Source organism: Cardiocondyla obscurior, linkage group LG02 (genome assembly GCF_019399895.1).
Source record: "Cardiocondyla obscurior isolate alpha-2009 linkage group LG02, Cobs3.1, whole genome shotgun sequence".
Classification (NCBI taxonomy): Eukaryota; Metazoa; Arthropoda; class Insecta; order Hymenoptera; family Formicidae; genus Cardiocondyla; species Cardiocondyla obscurior.
The window spans coordinates 10,063,330-10,083,489 of record NC_091865.1 but is presented as its reverse complement, the minus strand read 5'-3'; the positions used below and the strand labels follow the sequence as shown (position 1 = coordinate 10,083,489).

General features: G+C 40.2%; 2 protein-coding genes across 4 annotated transcripts in view; one reads left to right on the top strand and one right to left on the bottom strand.

The window, feature by feature from the left end:
* The window catches only part of LOC139111085 (nuclear pore complex protein DDB_G0274915), a 112,948-nt gene that overhangs the window by 71,636 nt on the left and 21,152 nt on the right, over positions 1–20,160 (bottom strand). The gene's annotated exons all lie outside the window — the stretch shown is intronic.
* LOC139111896 (homeobox protein engrailed-1a) lies at positions 13,354–19,451 on the top strand. The gene is made up of 2 exons (XM_070672492.1): positions 13,354–15,718; positions 18,675–19,451. Exons 1-2 carry the CDS (start codon positions 15,076–15,078, stop codon positions 19,019–19,021), a joined length of 990 nt encoding a protein of 329 aa, XP_070528593.1. The 5' UTR covers positions 13,354–15,075; the 3' UTR covers positions 19,022–19,451.

Genomic DNA, 20,160 nt, shown 5'->3' with positions numbered 1-20,160 from the left:
CGACATGGCTTATCTCGGTAAGCTGTCTCCTGGCTTATGTCACGCGACACCCTAACAAATTTCCAACCCCTCTTACATAAATAGGTGCCTACTACGGAATCGGGATCGTATCGTTGCCCGGATATCGAAAGCGCGGAATATCATTGAAACTGGTCGAGCGTGTCGAAACAATTTATTCGTATACGTCGCTTTGTTTCGTTCGCGTTTCTCATTTTGCGCGAGAAATATTTGCACAAACTAAAAAAAGAGAAAAAAAAAAAAACGACTGCGATTAATCTCAGAGAATTTTAATAGTATATCTATTTTAGCAATCTCTTATATGTGAAGAATCAAATAATCTAAGATAATATTAGTCGACTTATCGTAACCTATAACGCAGTGGGAAAAAGGGGGGCACGTAATTGGTTAATTTGAGTCGCGTGCTCGTTCTCGTAAGTCGGCAGAATACGCGGATGCCATTGCTTTAGCGTTCTAAAATATTCCGCGATGTCAGCATTGAGTATAACTGCCGCTGAAAGCCCGGTGTGCCCCGCCACGATCGTGCCGTAATTATGCGGGCGAACTCGTTCGCATACTCCGTTTTAAGCGGCGCGGCCACGTTCGCTACCGGAATTTCAAATCGCGCAAGAAGAACCGCGAAAGACCGGCCGCCTATTCTAATGGTATCTCATTAGGTTCTTTTAATCACTGACATTACAGCAATCCGGATAATTGCCGTTGCTTCGGGCACCGCTGCCCTGCCGCGCGTTTATTACGAATATAATGAGCCACGGAGCACCTGAGCTTGCTTCTCAAAGGATGAGCGGGACCACCTAAAGTCTCGAAAAAATCCCCGCTCTGACAGCTACCATTTTTTTTCAACTTCCAGACTGGGCCGTACTCAATCGATATGTAGCCCCGAATTTTTCATTTTTAAACGAACTTGTGGACCGCGCACCCCCTGGCGATTTGCTTGATGGATAAGTTCAGTTGTATGTAAATTTAATCTTTCTTCCTTTTTTTTTCTCCCCCCTTTGCTGTTTTCTTTCATAAAAAAAAAGTTGAATAATAATGTAATTTTTAATAAAAGTGAATTCAAATTGTTGCTGTCGATTAGGATGCGCGAATTTATTTCGCATCATTATTTATCGCGAGGAACAAAACGCAACGTATTTAATTATGACTTTAACGTGATGGAAACCATCCGAACTAGGGCCACGGATTCAATTTGATTTTAGGGTGATGCGATGACAAATATTTTCGTCGTTTTGCCGCGTTACGAGAGAGCCACTTAGACGTTTTACATAAGGGTGCGACCTACGAAGGGTCTGGTATGCCAGACACGCGCCGTGATTTGTTTTCCCTTTCCACAACGACCGGTCCCCTCGCTGCAACTGTCCGGGAAAATATTAACTCGATCCGCACCTCGTGTCGGTGATTGCGAATGCTCCGGCCACGGTTTCACGTCCCAGTATCGACGTGCCCGTCAATTCCCATTGTTTGTTACTCTCCGTCATTCGATCATTTGACTTATTTGCTTTTATTCTTTGCAAAATATCGGCGTTGAATTTTTATATAATACGCGTGCATAAAAATATACTTTTACAAGGAAAAAAAAAAAAAAAATTTGCGAAAAGGACACGAGTTGTGCTTTGCTCGAATTTCTTTGGTGACAACTAAAGGAATTCGCGAGACGCGAAGGAATATGTATATTTCCAAAATTTTGACCCTTTACTCGATCCCATCTCGATTCATAATACTTCTATCATTTTTATTTTATTATTACCGATGACGAAGATAGCAAAAATTGCAATATATTTTCTTGTAATACTCACAATTTAAATATTCAATTTCAATATTAATTATATTAAATACATTTTCGTATTAAAAATAACATTGTATTACAAACGACTGTTAATGAGTACATTTTATTGTTTAATTATTCTGGCGCACGTTTACATAAAATATCGCTACGCGGTTCTAATATTTATTCCCCTCGTGAAAACCACAAGGTATCCTTCGCCAATAAGGATCGCGCGATTTGTAATAACGTGACAAAATCGGTGCTAGTCAAACGCGCTTTTACAGCGAACGTTCTGAGAAGGCGAAACGAGATACGCTCGGGCAGCTAATTATTTTCTTCGGCACCATTTCAGTATCCAGAAAACGTTCGCCGATGCCGGCTTGTGCGCTGGATTAGCGATCCAGAAGCCGGTCTCCGTCCGGAGCGCGCGTTCGGCGCAGATACAAGACGGCGACGCGCGACGCGGGAGCACCTGAGCGTACAAACGAAGCGAGACTAACGAGAGGAAGGAGGACGGTATTAGACGAGCCGGTAATAAGTCGAGCCAATGGGAGAGTCAAAGAGGGTACCATGTCCTCCGAGAGGTATCAAAGGAGGACACGGCGAGGCCTCTCCTAAAGTAGATTCGTGCCGAGCGCTGGTGTATAATGACGTGCTCGCACTCGCTTGCTCGCGCGTGCACGCGAGACGAGCCAGCGGCCGAAGGGGTGCAAGGGGGAGAAAAAAAAAGAAGACGGTAGGGTACAAAGGAGGGAAGAAGACCCCGTGTCGTTCGCGCCGCGGAGTGAAGCGAGACGCGACCAGCGCAGAAAGGGTGGAAGAGCGAGGTTAACAATGAAGGAGAGCAGAAAACAAGAAAAAAAAAATACGTCGAGGAAGAAAGAAGAAGAAGAAGCCGGAGGAGGAGAAGAAGAAGAAGAAGAAGAAGACGACGACGACTAAAGAAGAGGGGGAAGCTTCGAGTGTCGGCACCTCGCCGCCAGAACGGACCACACACGTCGTCGAGTGGCTCTCAACTTGAGGATATCCGCTTCGGGTTGCATCCCGAAAGGATCGCTAAATTTATGATTTTCGTCGGGTCGCGGGATTATTTTTCTTACACGTTTATCTGCCGCTATCTCCATTTCCCCTCCATCCCTCGAGCCTTTCGTAAGGTATACGTATCGATAAATTGACGGGTGTTAAAAAGCAAGTTTGAAGGATTAAATTAATTTTTCAGTATAGTTTGTAATAATATGAGAACGTTTATTGCACATCGAAGTATTATTTCGTACAGAAATAATACAGAGATATGCAATACGACTTTTCGTTAATTAGAAAGCGTTACGTGATAGTATGAAAGTTTGTAAGGATTAAATTTACTTCGCAAACGTCTCTCGATTAAAGGGATATCGCAAATTCCAGGGATTCGCGTATTCGAGCGTGGGAACTTAAAGTCGCTATCGCGTTGTCGTATCAGGAATGATACGTTACTTTGTGCAAAGGACGTTCCTGCGTGGGCCTCGCTGCCAGAGAAGAAAGCGATATCTCGATGGCGTGACAGGTGAAATCACGACGAGCGGTTCTCGGTCTACTTCCGCGGGGAGGATATTCGGGTCTCGGTTTCGACGCGTCGTGCAATTTTGCAGGGCTCTGCCTACGAGATGAGATTACTCGCGGACGGAATTACGAAGTTGCATAGGCAATAACATCCCTCGGCTGCCGTGCGGCTGCATTCGGAATTTGGATAATGCGCGGGCGCGAAATCGGGCGTGGAAATTATTTCTCGCGGACAGGGAGACGCGTATATCGGTGCGATATTAATCGATTCAATCACGGTTTGCGTTAAAGCGAGAATTTCCAGGGATCTAACGGCGTTTGAACGCGCGTAGCGCATTGAAATTGCCAATTAAATACGCGTATTCGATTACGAGGCGGCAAAACAATATTGCGGATGTCGCGTCGTACGCAGCTTCGTAATAATGAGACGAGATGTACGTTAGGACGGCACGCCCGCGAATTATATATAATTCAAGCGGAGGAATAACTACGTTAAAGCGTGGCATGACGGGGTGAAATTCTCAACGAGCGACCGTCGTTTTCGCCGTGCGTCCCGCTGAAGACCCCGTACGTGATTTTGCGCACCGCAACGGCGACGCAATGATATAAAAAAGTATCGGTATCTCTGGTTGATTAAAATGGAGAGAAATGTCATCCCCGCAATTACCGGTCTCTCTCCCGTCCGGTTCTCGCGGTATACGCGGACGTGAAGCACGAACGGTAGACACAATCGTGCCAATGGCCATCGATCTCGGTCAATCTAACAGATGTCGTCGTATTACCGTCTTTCTTCGGACATCTCTCGTCGTTCTCACGGCGACATCGTGCCACACGGGGACTTTAATCGTTGCAAGACCAGAACCGCAATATCAATTTTATATTTTCCGTAATATATACTTTTTTTTTACATATTTAATTTAATGATGCCTCTGCGTGACGATTAACGAGTGTCCCACGCTCGGTCAGACTGACACAACGATGATTTTTAAAGAAAACGATCGTTACTGCGAGCCGATGATGTTAACACTTTAAACGCCTACGACGGGGAACCGTCATTTTACGAATTGCGGTTTGCGGAATTTTTTTTTTTTACGGTAATACTTGTCGATTTTTCGTCAATCGTACAATCTCTGGGACGCGGTCTACAATTCCTTTTATGCGTACGAATTTCGAATGAATGTCCGCCGACTTCTTTGACCCTTTCACAGCCGCGAGTCACGCCGGGAGACTGAGAATACCGTCGACGACGCGCTGGCTGCCACATTCACATGCAAATCACCATTGAGTGGTAACGTTCTCAAATATTTGATCGCGTCGACGCAATAAAGGAAGCTGGTTTCGATTGGGAACGGAAACTTTGACTTTCGTCTCGGCAAACGTGAGTACACGATTTACACCGCGCCTTAATTGTGAACCTGTACTTAAATCGAGTTTGATTAATTGTAGACACGATAATAAAAAAAAAAAAATGCCCGGCAAATGTCGACGTCGGTGGTACAGCAAATTGATAAGTAATCCTTCCAAACTTTCAGCTTTTTCGATTCTCAATTAAATTGAGAATATTGCAGTACTTTGTTCGCGTGAAATTTCGCAGCTTGAATTAAATGTTATATTTATTTAAATTCACGATACGTAAAAGCTCGATTTCTATATTTAACAGCGTGTATAACGTATAAGTTTCAGTTCTTTACATTTCCTTTTTCCTTTTTGCTTATTGTTCCTCGCCCTTTCTAGCTTCCATCTGTTACGAGGACTTTCCATTCTACTCTTTCAATTTTTCCTGCTCGTGGCTTCGCTCTTTTCATCTTTTTTACTCCACACGTCGATAAAGCGACCGCACGCTAATACATTCTGTGTTAGTGGCAAAAACGCTTCACGGGCGCGTTTGATGGCGATTTTCGAGCGTGTCGTTTCGAGCGGATTCGCCACGCTTGTGGTACCGGCGAAAATGGAAATCTGGAGAGCCTCACCTGGTAAAGCGATAATGTCGAACCCTACCGATTTTTTGTGCCTGGAGAAACTCAATATATTGTTCCTGTACGTGTATACATATTACTATACAGAGAGTCTTGATGTCGTGCATATTCGAGCACATCCGACTCAAGAAATTAACAAAACTTATTCATGTAAAAATTCCTAGATTTGTTTTTTTAATAAAAAAAAATATTTTTTTACAAATTTTATTTTCCCTCGCGCGTGAATGCAGATTTCTAAAACGAATTTCATATACCTACGAGTTAATCGCTAAATCCTATTTGGGTTAGCCCGCTTTCGATACGCTCGCCGTTGCCGAGCAGGTATAAACGTGTGTTTGCGTTTTTCTTTTCACGCCTTGTCACCCTTCTGAATGTCGAATGTCAAAACAGGTTGACAGACTATATTCTTGTGAGCGATTAGATGAATCGAATTTTTCTATTTCAGCAAAACTAAGATTTTTATAAAGGGTCAAAGTATGATTTACTACATCGCAAAGATTTTCTTTATAAATTTCTACTATCAGGTATAAATTAATATCGATCACTTCCTGCGTAGTTAATATTATTTTATTTTAACACATTTATTTAAAGGAACTAAATTAAATATTTTTAATTCACGGATTACGGAAGGTATGTGTCAAATGTAGTTTTTATAATTTTAATATTGTTAGGTATTAAAATTAAAATACTGTATTATAATACTTGACTTTCTAAAATTTAATATAATAAAAAAAAATAAAAATAAAAATAAAGTATAGTTTAAATTTTACGCGTAACGTAAGGAACATTTTTTTAACAGTAAAAACAACCATGTCATTTTGCTGTTAGAAAAAGTCGTACCTCCTGTCGCGTTGGACTGTTGAGCATGACATAGTTTTGATGTCTTAGTTGATCCGATGTGGAAAATCCGATTATCTTGGTAGAAAGTCTAAATCCTGTGTAGTAAATGTGAAAATATTTTCTTTCACACGAAATACATCATTTTCCACCAGAAAAAAAGAAATAATCTTTTTTGTACAAATAGATTATTAACGTTAAATTAATAAAAACGATTTCGACAATAAAATTAAATTGTTTTAAAAAATATATAATAAAAAAAAAAGATGTACTCCTAACTTTTTTATAGCACAGATAATAAAAATGACTTATTACAAAAAGATAATCGTGATTTTCCATTAAAAAAAATGTTTCAGAATAATTTATGGAGTGTTTTTTTTTCTTTTTTTTTAACAACACAAAGCAACTTTATCCAATAGTTAAAAAACTGAGCTGTTTGACGCAAAAAATTCTTAACACACGCAATTGGACACAGCGAGCAAGGTGGCCATTCATTGCTGTCCTTCAAATTTTAATTATTATCTACATTTTTCTTAAATCTTTCGATTCAAATTAACCCTGACTGCGATATATATTATGATCTCTTTTGTTTGTCCAAGTATTCCTTAAAGTTGAAAAGAATATATTTAAAAGGTGTTTTGAAATCGCCGCACAAAATTCGGATCACAATCGTTGTCGGCAATATAAAAAGAAATCGGAACGTTCCGCTCAGCTTTTGAACTATGGCATCATTTTACGCTTTAACGCTGACTTTGGAGGAACCTTGTCAAGATGTCACAGGAAATGACTTATTCATGCGAAGAGAAAAAGTTAATTGGGAAAGTGTATTATCCACCAGCGTAATATTACGTTGATGGCAAGTATAATTTATCGTTGCGTATGCATGTTGTATATGCATAAGTATGACGAACTACGTGATAAGAAAGTACGCGGCCAAATTTATACTTGTAGAAAAAGATATTTCTCGATATAAAAAAAAAAGAAAGCCTTTTTATATACATATAAAAAGCCGGTTATTGTAAAAAAAAAATTTTTTTTTATATTATTTACGGCCTTGAAAGATATATTCAGGAAAAACGGAAATTCTGAAAGTTGTAGAAAAAAAAAGTATTCAGAGAAATGTTCCGCAAGATATTTACGGATCGCGTGAAATTGAAAAATCCTTGCCTATGAATCCTGTCTATTTGCATTCTTCTAATAGTAACCATTCAAGTGAAACGAATTTTTGAAACGATACGTTATTTCACCATTGCGTTGGTAATGTCAAGAGAAAAATTTATAAGTTATATTATAAGTAACATAATAAGCTTGTCGCGTGCTATCAGTTAATTCGCATTGCATTACGAAATATTTATTTATGAGACAATAGCGAGAGACATAAAATATGTTGATGGATTTTAATTAAATTTTTAAGAACATTATTTTTAAATACTTGTGAAAGGCAGTGAAAGAACACGTTGGTATTGTCTGCAATAGTATATTAAATATATTAAAAGAAGTAATAAATTATTCATCGTATTGTGATCAGCCAAGTGTTGTTAAATTTTTCTCTCGAAAGATTTATGGTACATTATTCGTAATTGTTAGTTTAAAACAGATTTTCATAGAGATTCAATCAAGATGCATTGCACTTTTTTCTGCGTGGCAGAACAGCATGTTGAAAACACGCATGCCTGACTAGAGTATGTTGTACCTCCTTTATAAATTACTACCCTTCGGCGTATAAAACGATAAAGCATGATTAATGGCGGTATACTAGAACCTCATTGAATTTATGGTCGCGTCGCTCGACTGAGACAATCAATATATAGAACCGAAGTCCGGCGGAATTGAATTTACGCGTCTTTTCTATCATTGACGGCATATGCGCGAGCGCGTATACTCTAAGTTATAAAAACGCCCTGGGGAAACTTTGATAATAGAGATTGCCTTTTAATAGAGTGTGTCGAATAAAATAGCGCGCTTAAAAATTTTATAATATTAAAATAACGTTTCTGTAATTAATTTACCGTTGTAAAAAAAAAAAACAAAAAAACAAAAGTGCACGTTTCACTTTGATGAGAATGACAAAACGATGCAACGATATACCTAATAAAAATGTATGTGAAAAGTAATGTTGTAAATTTTATTAAATAGCCGCGGTCTCCTTTTAGCGTTCGTGGTCCTAAACGACCGTTTAAAATTCTTATCGAAAGGTTCACCACTGAGAAGCCTCCATCAGACGGGCCGCCGATACAGTATCATTACGCGTTCCGTAAGCTCAGCATCCGCTGTAGCCGCCGTGCGGCCGAATATGGCGCTTCATTGGGTCTTCTCTGGTCTGGTGGTCATGAACAATGACTGAGACCTGAAGGTATATAACGACCATCGTTCGGCCGCGTAAGCTGGCAACAAGTTAAGTAGGGGAGATGACCGCTCGCGTCTCTCGTTCGCGGCAAAAACCACCCAAGAGAGTTGCGGGCAATGGGGTGATCATCCTGTTTCGCGTTTCCATGTGCGAGTGCGAGTGCCAGGATGTATACGAGCTTACATCTATTTTCCGCGATGCTCGTCGTGTACGGGACAAACGTATACGTTTACGGCGCATGAAAATTAGCTCGCGGGCGAACGAATTCGTATATTAACCTTCTCGCGGAGAGGAATACATAAGCATTAAACGGTACGTGATTTTTTTCAACACGTTTTTCCCTTCCATGCGCTGCGGAGATCGGCGAGTACCGTCGACGCGCGAAGCAATTTATTTCACGCATCGGACTGAAATGATTGTGCTATTTAAGTTGTGTCAATTACGGTGTTCTCGACTGTATGAAGTTATTTCGCTTGTCGATGGTTGAAATAAACTCTGCAAATTCCGCGGTATTTTATAATCGCGGATATCGTCGTTCTCACGAACGTTTTGGGCACACGCGCAATTCGAAGATGATGGAACGCGGACTAGAGGCTGCGCTTTCACGGAACAGTTGGCGAGACAGTTTTCGCGGCGGGCTGAGCGCGAGTGGCCCGACAAGATGAACTCGGCTCGTTTATCACCTCCCCGCCGATAAATCAGTACGCGCGGAATGCTCTGTGGTTCCCCATCGCGTTAGAACGGTTCATAAGCAGCGGGCGCTTCCCTGGGGTGCGGTTATCTTCGCATGTACCGGGTGTACATTATCTCAACCGGCCCTTCGCATCAAACAGCGGGCCCTGTCCGCGCGAAATGCCGCTGAACATTATCGAGGGGTGAACGAGCGAGAATGGGTGTGGTCCTAGTGTGTTTATAAACTAGATTAAGGGGGATCAGTAACTCGACGTTCCGTTCCGCCGTGCCATTTATTCAGCGTTTTGCACTGGTCTGCCACCCCGGCCGTCGGACGCTCGCTCATTCGCCAATCATTCCGATTGATCGCGTATTCCGCTCGGATGCCTATTGCGTGTAAATCCACGCGTGAAAGAGAATAGATTTCTCATACTAAATGCACCAATCGTGTTTATTTAGCGTTTAACAGTTAGATCTTTATAACAAATACGCGTTCAATGTGTTCCAACTCGAATTTGTCTCGCTGTTGTTTCAAGAGAAATTTAACTTTACGAGTGCAAAGATGAAGAAATGGATAAGAATTTTACGCGATATTCTTTTTCGTGCGTATTATTACGCGTAGGATTCTGCGTTGCTCCAGAAAATATCGTTCAACTCCGGGAAAAAAAAAAAAAAAAAAAAAAAAGCACGGCAGACGAAGTCGCGAGAGAAAGAGTAGAGGGAAGCTGTAGAGACTAGAGTCTTTTGGCTGCGGCTGCACGCAAAGTTGCATGCGAGCTCTTGAATGGGCGGGTGCACGCGTCTGATCCCGCCCAGAATTTCCCCTCTAACAGACGAGTGGCGGGGAATTCGTTGCACCTATTGGCCGCGAACCGGTTCACGAGGTCGTACCCGCATTAATTATTCTAAATAAGTCGTCGCCCCTGCGGCGGCTGATTATAGAGTTTGCAGTGCCATAAATAGAACCCGTTTACAAATCGCGCTCGGGGAATAATGATCGCCGCGCGCTAGGCCTGCGCGTCTCGTTGCTCGCTTTTAGAGAGGGAGGACGCGCGAGACGAAAAACCCAATCAATCCCTGACGTCCCAGAGCGGCGATTGGTCTCGCCATAGGCGTTTTCTCTCGAGATACTTCGCAGACTCGCTCGCGGCATCGCGCGCGTTCTAACGAGGAGATTAAGGTTTGTATTTTGGTGATTTGCTTCTATCTCAATGTGTATAACAAGCAATGGGCTGGCAGCCCGAATAGAAGCGTTTGTAATAATTTGCATTTGAATAGTTGATGACGCGGCCAACGGTCTTGCAAATTGTCATTTATGATTGAATGACATGTGGTATAATGATGATTAAAGATTTCCATTCTCAATCTCTATTCAAAATATAAAATTTGTGACGAATTTTAACAAAATTTACAAGAAATTTTAAAAAATTATTACAATATTATTATTTGTTGTATTTTTCTTGAAATATAATTTTTGAACGTATTATATTAATTAAGTTAAAAGTTAAAGAGTTTCTATCATTATTTCTCGAGATAATAACTACTTAGAATTTTCTTCATTTTACCACTGTAAAGTCAAAATAAAAGAAAATTTAATAATAACGTTTAGTAGCTAATACATACAACTGACTCTCATTTTAGTCCGATAATTTCATACGGAAATTCTTAGAACGTTACTTTACTAGACGCTATTGATAGATGGACACGCTGCAGTTGTTTATAGTTGCTATCTCTATTATTGTCTCTATGGAAGACGATCTTATGTCTAATGATCGGCCTGCGGCTCGTGTGGCAGCTGGTGTCCCTATAGGTGTGGCCATTAATAAAACCGTCGGCCTTACGCGCTCCTTCGTGGACTTGGCAATGAGGGGAAACAAAGGAAGGAAATCGCCTTCTGTTGGATCGAAGAGACCGAGTCGACAGGAGCCTAACAACGACAGTCATCGACGAAGATACGAGCTGAGCGCGCGTTCACACAGCAGAAAGGTATCGGACGAAGTCCGAAGTCGGTCGCGCGTCCGTCACAGGGAATCGTATATTCTCCTTCTTGGAATTTTGGGTCTTTACGCGAAAGGACGAGAGACGTAAAACGGACGGGCGCACAATTCGCCGACATTATAGTCTACATTGTGACGACCGGGGACGTCGGTTCTCAAGTTGGTATAAAAGATACACCTCGGGGTAGCCACGTCAGTTGTAGCGGCGCGGACGATAATCACAGAGAATTGCGGTACCTTCCCTCTTATCCCGTTCATTGCTCAAAAAGAAATTTATAATTTTCTCTCAGCTTTAAGCGTACCGTAATGTAATGAGTCTGATGTGATGGGGACGAACGTATTATTTGAGTTTGACGGCTGCGCGAAAGTAATGTAAAGAAAAATGAAGTAATAAACGTGTAAATAATTAAAATGCGCGGAAAAGTATCTTAAAAATGAACGCACGTAACTCTTACATATTATATTCTATTGTTGCAACAAACGTAATTCTGCTATTCGTATAATTGAAAATGTTGAACGCAATTGTATTTTCCCTGACGACAAATGATGCTTTACGTTTCTTTAAAACGGTATCGCGTGATCTATTGCGTTGACTAAGCGAGCGGTTTAATTATGGCAAAACTGTCGGACGATCAGGAGCGAAAGTAATTAAGTGAGATGAACGATTAATGGAAAAATATATAAATAACATCGTTAACACCAATGGAGCCAAAGGCTGATAAATTGTAATGTATTAGTCGAAGGCCATCGATATATGAACAATAATTGCCGTAAAAAAAATGACGTTTTCGTAATTTATGATGTTCTTTATAAGGCGAAGCACTGGCGAGCGATGAAAAAAATTGATCGCTGATAAAAATGTTGATTTGCCGAGTGCGAATACACTTATAATTTCCATTTGAAAGCTTACTTCAACGCATCACGTTAATTACACACTTACTCCTTGCTGCGTATTATTCTATCAAATAGTGTTAATGAGCTTATTAACTCGGCACACTTGGCAAAACAGTTAGTCAAAGTTCATTACTTCGCAGGTGTCGTAAATTTCCTAAATGATGCATAATTTGTTAAATGGACGGCGATCGTTAAATAGATGAAGTCATAAAATACATGCATCTGATATAGTATTTAGTGCGAGAAAAAAATATTTTTCAACTTTTATTTGAGATGCCGAAGTGTGCACAAGCCGTTCAGATATCAAATAAAAAATATATTTAATAAAAGTGGCATTTTATATTTAAAAGTAAAAGTAAAAAAAAAAAAGAGAAAATAAAAGGTTTCTGTATTTTATCCATCCTTTTCTGACGGTTACATTCTTCTAAATATATTATTTATTAGTCTTTTTCTTTGAGCTTTATGCACAGAGTATATTAAATTTGCAAATTGTTCTCTTATGCTCGCGCAGGTCTTATTCTTGTATCATCGATCAATGCTCTTTTAGACGTGAGTGGTAAGTCAGGTGTCTCCGCCAATTACGCGGGAAACATCTGACTTATCGCGTGTAACCTTTACATTACGAGGTGGATTTTATTACAGGCTTTAATTGCAACTATTTTAATGAATCCTTATGGATCTCGCGTGTTTTTAATACGTGGCTTCGCCGTTTCCATGTCAGGATCAAAAAACACTTCGAACAGGCGAAGCATTCTATGTATGTGCGATTAAATGTTAAAGAGGTAATGCCGGTAATTTTGTTCCGTTGATTAACAGACGAAAATAGTTGCTCGTTATCGTGATCCCCCGTGATAATCGCGCATCGAGCGAAAAACGGTCCAAATAAATTAAAAGTCGTCGACGGAAAGGGTAGAATTACCATAATTAAAAAAAATATATTAGATACGTAATACTGCTTGTTTTGTCGTGCTAAAGATTTTAAATTTCTACGCTAACATATTTAGTAGATACTTGAAAAATTTCAGACAAACTTTGATAAAGTATTCCAAAAGTGATTTCTGACTATTTGAATATTCAAATGTGATGCATGCTGAGGTGGTTCACGAAGCAGAACTGATTGCGGAGGATACATTTTACGGTAGCTGCATTGTAAAGTCACGTAAAGTGCCAAACAAAAACTACGCTATTCTTTTTCGCTCAATTGTTTCTCCGAGTAAGTATGATTAAGCGATCTGGAAATAAGTTACCCTGTGCTACATCGAAGTGACGAAAAAAATTGTACGACATAGGTGTAATAAAGTAGAAGAGATGAAGAACATTTCAAAGAAACAAAGGAAAGAACAGCATCTGTCATAAGGTGAGTAATATATTTGTTCGTTAACCATCGCAAAGTCGTCGGGAGCAGAAAAAAAAAAAAAAAAAAAGAAGAATAATAACGGGTCATGCCGCTGATGGTGTTTGTGCAAATTTTTGTATGAAGCGATTTCGACATGCAACGATGAAATTCACGTCTCCCTTAGATGAGAAGGAATGAATTGAGAGAGAAAGAAAGGGCAGTATGCCTTGGCTTGAAGAAACGAATTAGTGGACTTCAACCTGATCGGGTCGACAACACTACCGCAGTGGGGAGGAACAAAAGTATGGAGTAGTGGGTAAAAGTGGGTAGAAGAAGATACTGGAAGGGATGGTGGACTGGGCGTAGCCATGGTAGAGGAGGGACAAAATCGCAGGCGACACCTATAAGTTAGAATTCTGGTGGGGAAAACTCAAATGGGGCGGAGAGAAGCGAGTATACTCGTTATTATTCACAGTGGCGCGATCTTCGTTTATTCCAAATGCACAATGCTAAATGAACTGTAAATCTCTGCAAACAAAATTTTGTACAGAATATTTCACAATAATGTCCCCTGTTGATTTTTTTTTTTTTTTTTTCTTTAAGTTTATTATTATATTAAAAACAAAAGTTCTTTTTTTTTACTTTAATACAGACATTTTTGTGATATTAAAATTAAGCCGTACATACATAATGTTTCATGGGATCAGCTATTTAAAAACTTGTGTGTTTAAATCAAAATTATACAATATGTATAGCAAATAAGATCTTTGTGTATGATGCCGTCAGTAAATCAATTTAAATTGACTACCTTGTTTTTTAATTGACTGATTATGAGAAAAATATAGAATTAAAGAGAGACGAATCTTGTCGAGAAGTTGGAAGGAAGGTGTTTTGTAACATTGATCCGCAGGAAATTCGTGAGTACAGTCCCCTACTACCCGTACCACTGTAGTGGGGACGACGATTGGCGGAAGGGAGTACGCTACACCTTATGCTGGTAGGCGGAGCTTTTGACCGAAGAGTTAATAGAGATACAATCGAGGGTGTCTAGTGCACTGCACTCCGGACTGCGGCGTAGGAGGAGTGAAGGGACAGGGGTGAGGAGGGACAGGCGGTAAGTAGGGACCTCGGGTCCCCTAGTTTAGACATCACTGAGCGACGGATGGACAGCCAGTCAGACCCGTCACAGCACTCGCTGGAGTACTCGGAAACCTCGGGAAAAGCCGATAGTAGGAGCCCTTGGCTTGGACCGGCTCCAAAGACGAGCTGATAATTAACACGAGCTGGGTGCCAAATCACACTGGACGCATGAATATTTCTAAGAGCTCTCACGTGATCCTTTTTGAAATACGACGCGTTCAAAACTATTATAAAGGATTAAATAGTGAATTACAAGAACGTGCAATCACGAAAGGATTTATGGTTGTTTTCGAGGAACCTAGCGCATGGACAGCATGCTCGGCGTGTTAAGTGACACATGAATAGTGTATACGAGAGACTCAGAGATCTGCAATTACTACGTGACAACGGCCGATTTTGAATCAATGCGACTGAGTAACCTACTGACAGCAGTGAACAGTGGAAAAAAAAACAACGTGTGCTCTCTTCTCAATATGACGATTACCACGACATAGTTAAGACTGTTAATTTTTCGTTCTATTTAATCGAATAAAGCTACGTTAATTGTATCTAAAATGAGCGTAGCACTTGTGACTATGGATTCCGCGTACGCTTTGCGGCGACTCGGAGTCGCCGGCCATCATCTTCATCATCACCGTCACCACGTGTTGTCGCCGGAGAGCCATGTGGTAGCGCATCAAGATCGCCAGCCGGATCATGAAGAGGAAGCACCGTTGCGATTCAGTGTCGTCAATATTCTCAGGCCAGATTTTGGCCGTGAAGCAATTCTCACGAAACAACCCGTCTCTACCATATCGTTACAATTACCGCGGCACAGCCCGCTTCCGCTCCCCAGGGACCTTAGCCTATCGTCTACCCGACTGTCGCCGCAGTCGGTTCACAAAGAAAAGGACAACTTCCCGTCTCACAATGGGCTCGCGTCACCCTTGCACAGGCAGAACGGTCTAAGTAGAAGTGGCAGTCTCGAGAGTCTCGCGTCCAGCAGAAGCTCGGTTACAAGTAGCACGCTCACCGGCCCGTCCTCCTTGTGCTCTACGTCATCCACGATTCTCTCCGCCGATTCTCTCACCGGCGACAACACGTCCGCCGGCAATACCGGTAGCACTTCAACAAGTCAGCAAAATTCGACTAACGGTCAAAGCCAACTGTGGCCTGCATGGGTCTACTGTACCAGATACTCGGACAGGCCATCTTCCGGTAAATTATTTTCTTTTTTTTTTTTATTAATTAGATAGCTTTAATTAATTTTTTTTTTATTATTCTGAGATATTTTATTGTATTAAAAAATTCGTATGGAATGGTCACAAAATTCAGTACGTTCAATTAATTTTAATAATATTATAAAAATTATATCGTTCAAAAATTGTATTTTTTTTTTTTAATTGTTATCTTGCTATTTCGCGATACTTCGCTCTCGATTATTGAATAGGTATGTCTAACGATCCACGTTAAAAAGCAAACAAGTTGGAAATCCATCAGATTTTCCGTGCGCGTGGTACGTGACTTGCGTTTAGCTTTGCACACGCTAGAAGAACTTGCGTGGTTGCAATGTCGGAAATGTCTATCAAGATGTTTTGTTCACTTATGCGATCAACAATGCGCTCCAGTTACAAAATCACGATCGACCGCTAATTAAAATCCTTACTAAAGCGTTTGAAAAATTATGCGGCATGAAGATAAGTAAAAATCCCCTAGTGAGCAAAACACGTGGCTTTCGAGCTTATCGTGAGCTTTCTACCTGTAAGTCACGGATCGGGAAAAAAGTCATTCCGCGGTTTCTGTGCGATTAGCGAGAGCTTAAATGTAATCGCTGCTTTTTACATATTTAATCGTGGTCCTTTCGCATGAATTATACTTCCTCGCTTTAGCGACTCTATTCGTTTCAAATAAAAAAAAAAAAAAAAAAAAAAGTATGAGAGAGAGAGAGAGAAAGAAAAGAGATAAAATAGAATCGAAGCTCACGAATGCGGCGCATGAAGAACTCGGAATGCCTAATGGCACGAATACACGAGACGAGACGGTCGAACGCGATGCACGGATCGCTATCGTAGTTGTTGCGATAGCGCATCGATGAACTTATTAAAATGATTAATCGCTCGCGCGAACTCCGCGCTGGCGGCGTCCAACTCGCGCGGACGCGAGTCGTGATTACCTGCGACGCCTCGTCGACAAATTATGGTGCCTGCTTCGAAAATATTTAATTACGTATTCGCGCGTTAGATAACAGTTCGCTCCACGAGTGACTTATATGACGACCAACGTACAAACCTAATGTCTGTCCCGCCGTTCGATGTTACCGCAATAAGTGATTACATTTCGCGCAGGAGATCGCGAAACTACGAAAGGATCGTTACATTTAATTGGAAGTATAGACGAAGCTGGCATACGGCCCGATACCACCTGCGCTTGTTCGCAGAACTTAATTGCGTAGAACCTACATTCTGCGACTTACCCTCTGCAATCACTGCCCTACATACGACATAGCCATTTTTTCTTTCTTTATCTTTTTTTTCTCTTTCTCTAAGTTTATCTTTCTTTCTCTACCGGGTGAATGCCCGTCGACCTTTCTTCTACTCGAGGTGGTCTGTGAGTCTCAACCCGATAATCTCCGTACTAATTGTCGAGTATCGGCCATTTATCGTCTACGAGCCTATTCATCGTCGAGCGTTAACTGAGTGCGATTTCGTGTAACGTTTTGTATCATTTAATGATACGTCGAGAATTAATAATTTATATGCCAACATCGTGTAATAAATTATTTAATAAATAAGAAATTTCTTTTACGTTTGAGAAAACGTGGAATGTATAAAATCACGAGGCGTCAAACAGCATTTTCCGATAAGTAATTATCACGTTGCGGCATTCGACAGAATAATAAAGTCGCTCGTCTTGTAACGCGCACGTTTAAATACAAAGTTACTTGCTCCGTATTCTTGCGATCTATCGGCAGTCACATTCGAAGTATACGTAATAATTTACTTTGTATAGATTACAAATACATTTCGTTTTACACGACTCGGCTCGTTTAATCTCAAAGACTCTTTCCGCATCTCCCGCTGAGTTTCTGTCGCGCCGAAAACAGTGGGAAGTCGTTTGATGAAAGAGAAATTTTTGGAAAACACGTCTGCGCAACGGTATTGTATAACAAAGAGATGAAAGAGATAAAGGACTGCGAGCCGATAGATTAGAAATAATCATGTATATACTTGTCGAATAATAGGATATCATTCATTATTTATGATAGGAACTGAAGCGATGATTGTCACAAAAAATTGTTATAGCTGCGATTTTCTTGGCGATGACGATAAAACGTTCGGTATTTTTAAAGCCGATAATAATGCCGGCAGTAACGGCCGGTATGCGAAACGATCAGATAATCTTTTTTAAATTACTAAGTGTCGGAATACATGACTTCTTTCTCAAGAGTAATAATAATGTAGTAATTATATGTGTTTTATGTACTATCGATAATGATTACATCTCATCGTCAAGATATATTTTTAAGTACAAACAGGTGAAACGATCGGTTAACGGTTTCCCCGAAGATAACAACATTGGCGATAAGTAAGCGGCGTAGAAACACGCGGATGCGTCCCAAGTCTACATCGCTCCGCGTTATCTATGTAGTTAAATAAAAATCAAAATCGTGTAATGCTAATGTTCAGGATTCTCGTGGACGAGCGTTTACCTTCGAGGAGACGCAGCGCAGGGTGATCGGAGCGCTCGTTATCGCGCTTAAAAGCATGCCACGCAAAATTCCGATCGTTAACGTGAGAAAGAACGCACACGTGACTCGATCCTTGACTTTTTAATAACGTAACCGTATCACGTTCGGTCGCGCGGGAATATAAACGGTTGGACATTAGCAGTCGCGTAAAATTCGCAATTCGCGTACGAACGCCAGCTGTAAATTCAGATACGTCGCGGGCCGCGGTCGGAATCAGCTATTTCCGCTTTCGTTACATTCCAAAGCGGTTGCTCAGATATAGTTATCCCCCTGAGTGTCCTTTCTACGTCGTCGCGAAAACGCTGAATCACGGCGGTGTGTGGACAAATTGATGAGAACGCCCACTTTCCCCACGATAATGCCGCGAGTTTTGCTCACAAAGGTCGGCGCGCCAGGATTAATACGGGCTTTCTTTTGTCGTTCCAGGACCGCGTACCAGACGAGTCAAACGTTCACAGAACGGGAAGACCAGCACGCCGGAAGAGAAGAGACCCAGAACGGCTTTCAGCGCTGAACAACTGGCCAGGCTGAAGCGAGAATTCGCAGAGAATCGATATTTGACGGAACGAAGAAGACAGCAACTCTCACGGGACTTGAATTTGAATGAGGCGCAGATCAAGATTTGGTTTCAGAACAAGCGAGCGAAAATCAAGAAGGCGAGCGGGCAAAAAAATCCGTTGGCCCTTCAACTAATGGCGCAAGGTCTTTACAATCATTCCACGGTGCCGGTGGACGAAGATGGTGAAGAGATTGTAGCCGGAAGAAGTAATTGAAACTCGCATAAATTCAAATGGCAGTGACAAAAACGAAAAGCTAAAGACTGGAATGACACGCGACCACTGACACTCTCAAAAGCTGTCATCAGCGGAACGCCGTTGACAAAGAGAAACTATTCGTGAAAAAAATTCTGACTACACAATAATTATTCTAATTAAGTAATTATAATTGAGTAAAGACTGAAGATGAATGTAACTATCGTAAAAAGAAGTAAAATATACGTCAAAGTTCTATAATAGTGCAATCAATATATTCAATTGATGTCGATAAATAAATTGTTTCCTAAAAATCAGCCAAGAGATATGTATAACGTATCATAGATAATTATTTAATTGCTTATTTTGTGTTTAAACTAAATGAATATTCACGGATTTCATATAATTTTAAATAAATAAAATTATATGCATTTTCGAGAAAAAAAAAAAAAAAAAATTGTTTTAATAAATTCATGCTTCATATATTTATATTTCGCAATAAAAAAAATGTTTATAACACTTTAACGTTTTTAAACACAAATTAAGAGGTTTCTTTAATGAAAGATCTGAAATTTATCCTGTATTTTGCGAGTATATTAAGTCTGAGATACGTTTAATAATACACCTATAATTAGAATTAGCTCGCAATATGAATTACGAATTAAGTGTAAGTTATTTATTTGTACATAATGTAAATATATTAATAATTGTCGCTCTTGTTTATATGTAAAATATAAAGTAGAAATTAAATGGCGATTTATTATACCACGGCGTGAAACGATCTCATATTGTATATTCCTCCTTCTTAAACATATACAAATCTAGATACATATGTTATGCATCTTAGATAAAACGTACGTATATATCCTAACATTTTCTGCAATAAGTGATTATGTTTCATGTAATCCGCTTACACTTTATCGCCGATTAAAGTAAAGTAAAAAAAAAAGAGAAAAAAAACTTCATCTTTTATCTTTAACATATACTTTCTTTCCCACCTTTCCCTCTCCTTCCCTTTAAACTTAATTAAATTAATACTAAACTATTAATTAAATCAGTAACGTAATTAGAATTACTTCAAGTAACAGTAAATTATAAAACTACAAAAAAGAAAGAGAAAGAAAAAAATTAATGTTCTATCACCGCGTTTACGCAAAAGT

Coding starts and splice junctions, on each gene's coding strand:
- LOC139111896 (XM_070672492.1), top strand. CDS start 15,076: ATGAGCGTAGCACTTGTGACTATGGATTCCGCGTACGCTTTGCGGCGA. Junction 15,719..18,674: donor CTCGGACAGGCCATCTTCCG/GTAAATTATTTT, acceptor TTGTCGTTCCAG/GACCGCGTACCAGACGAGTC.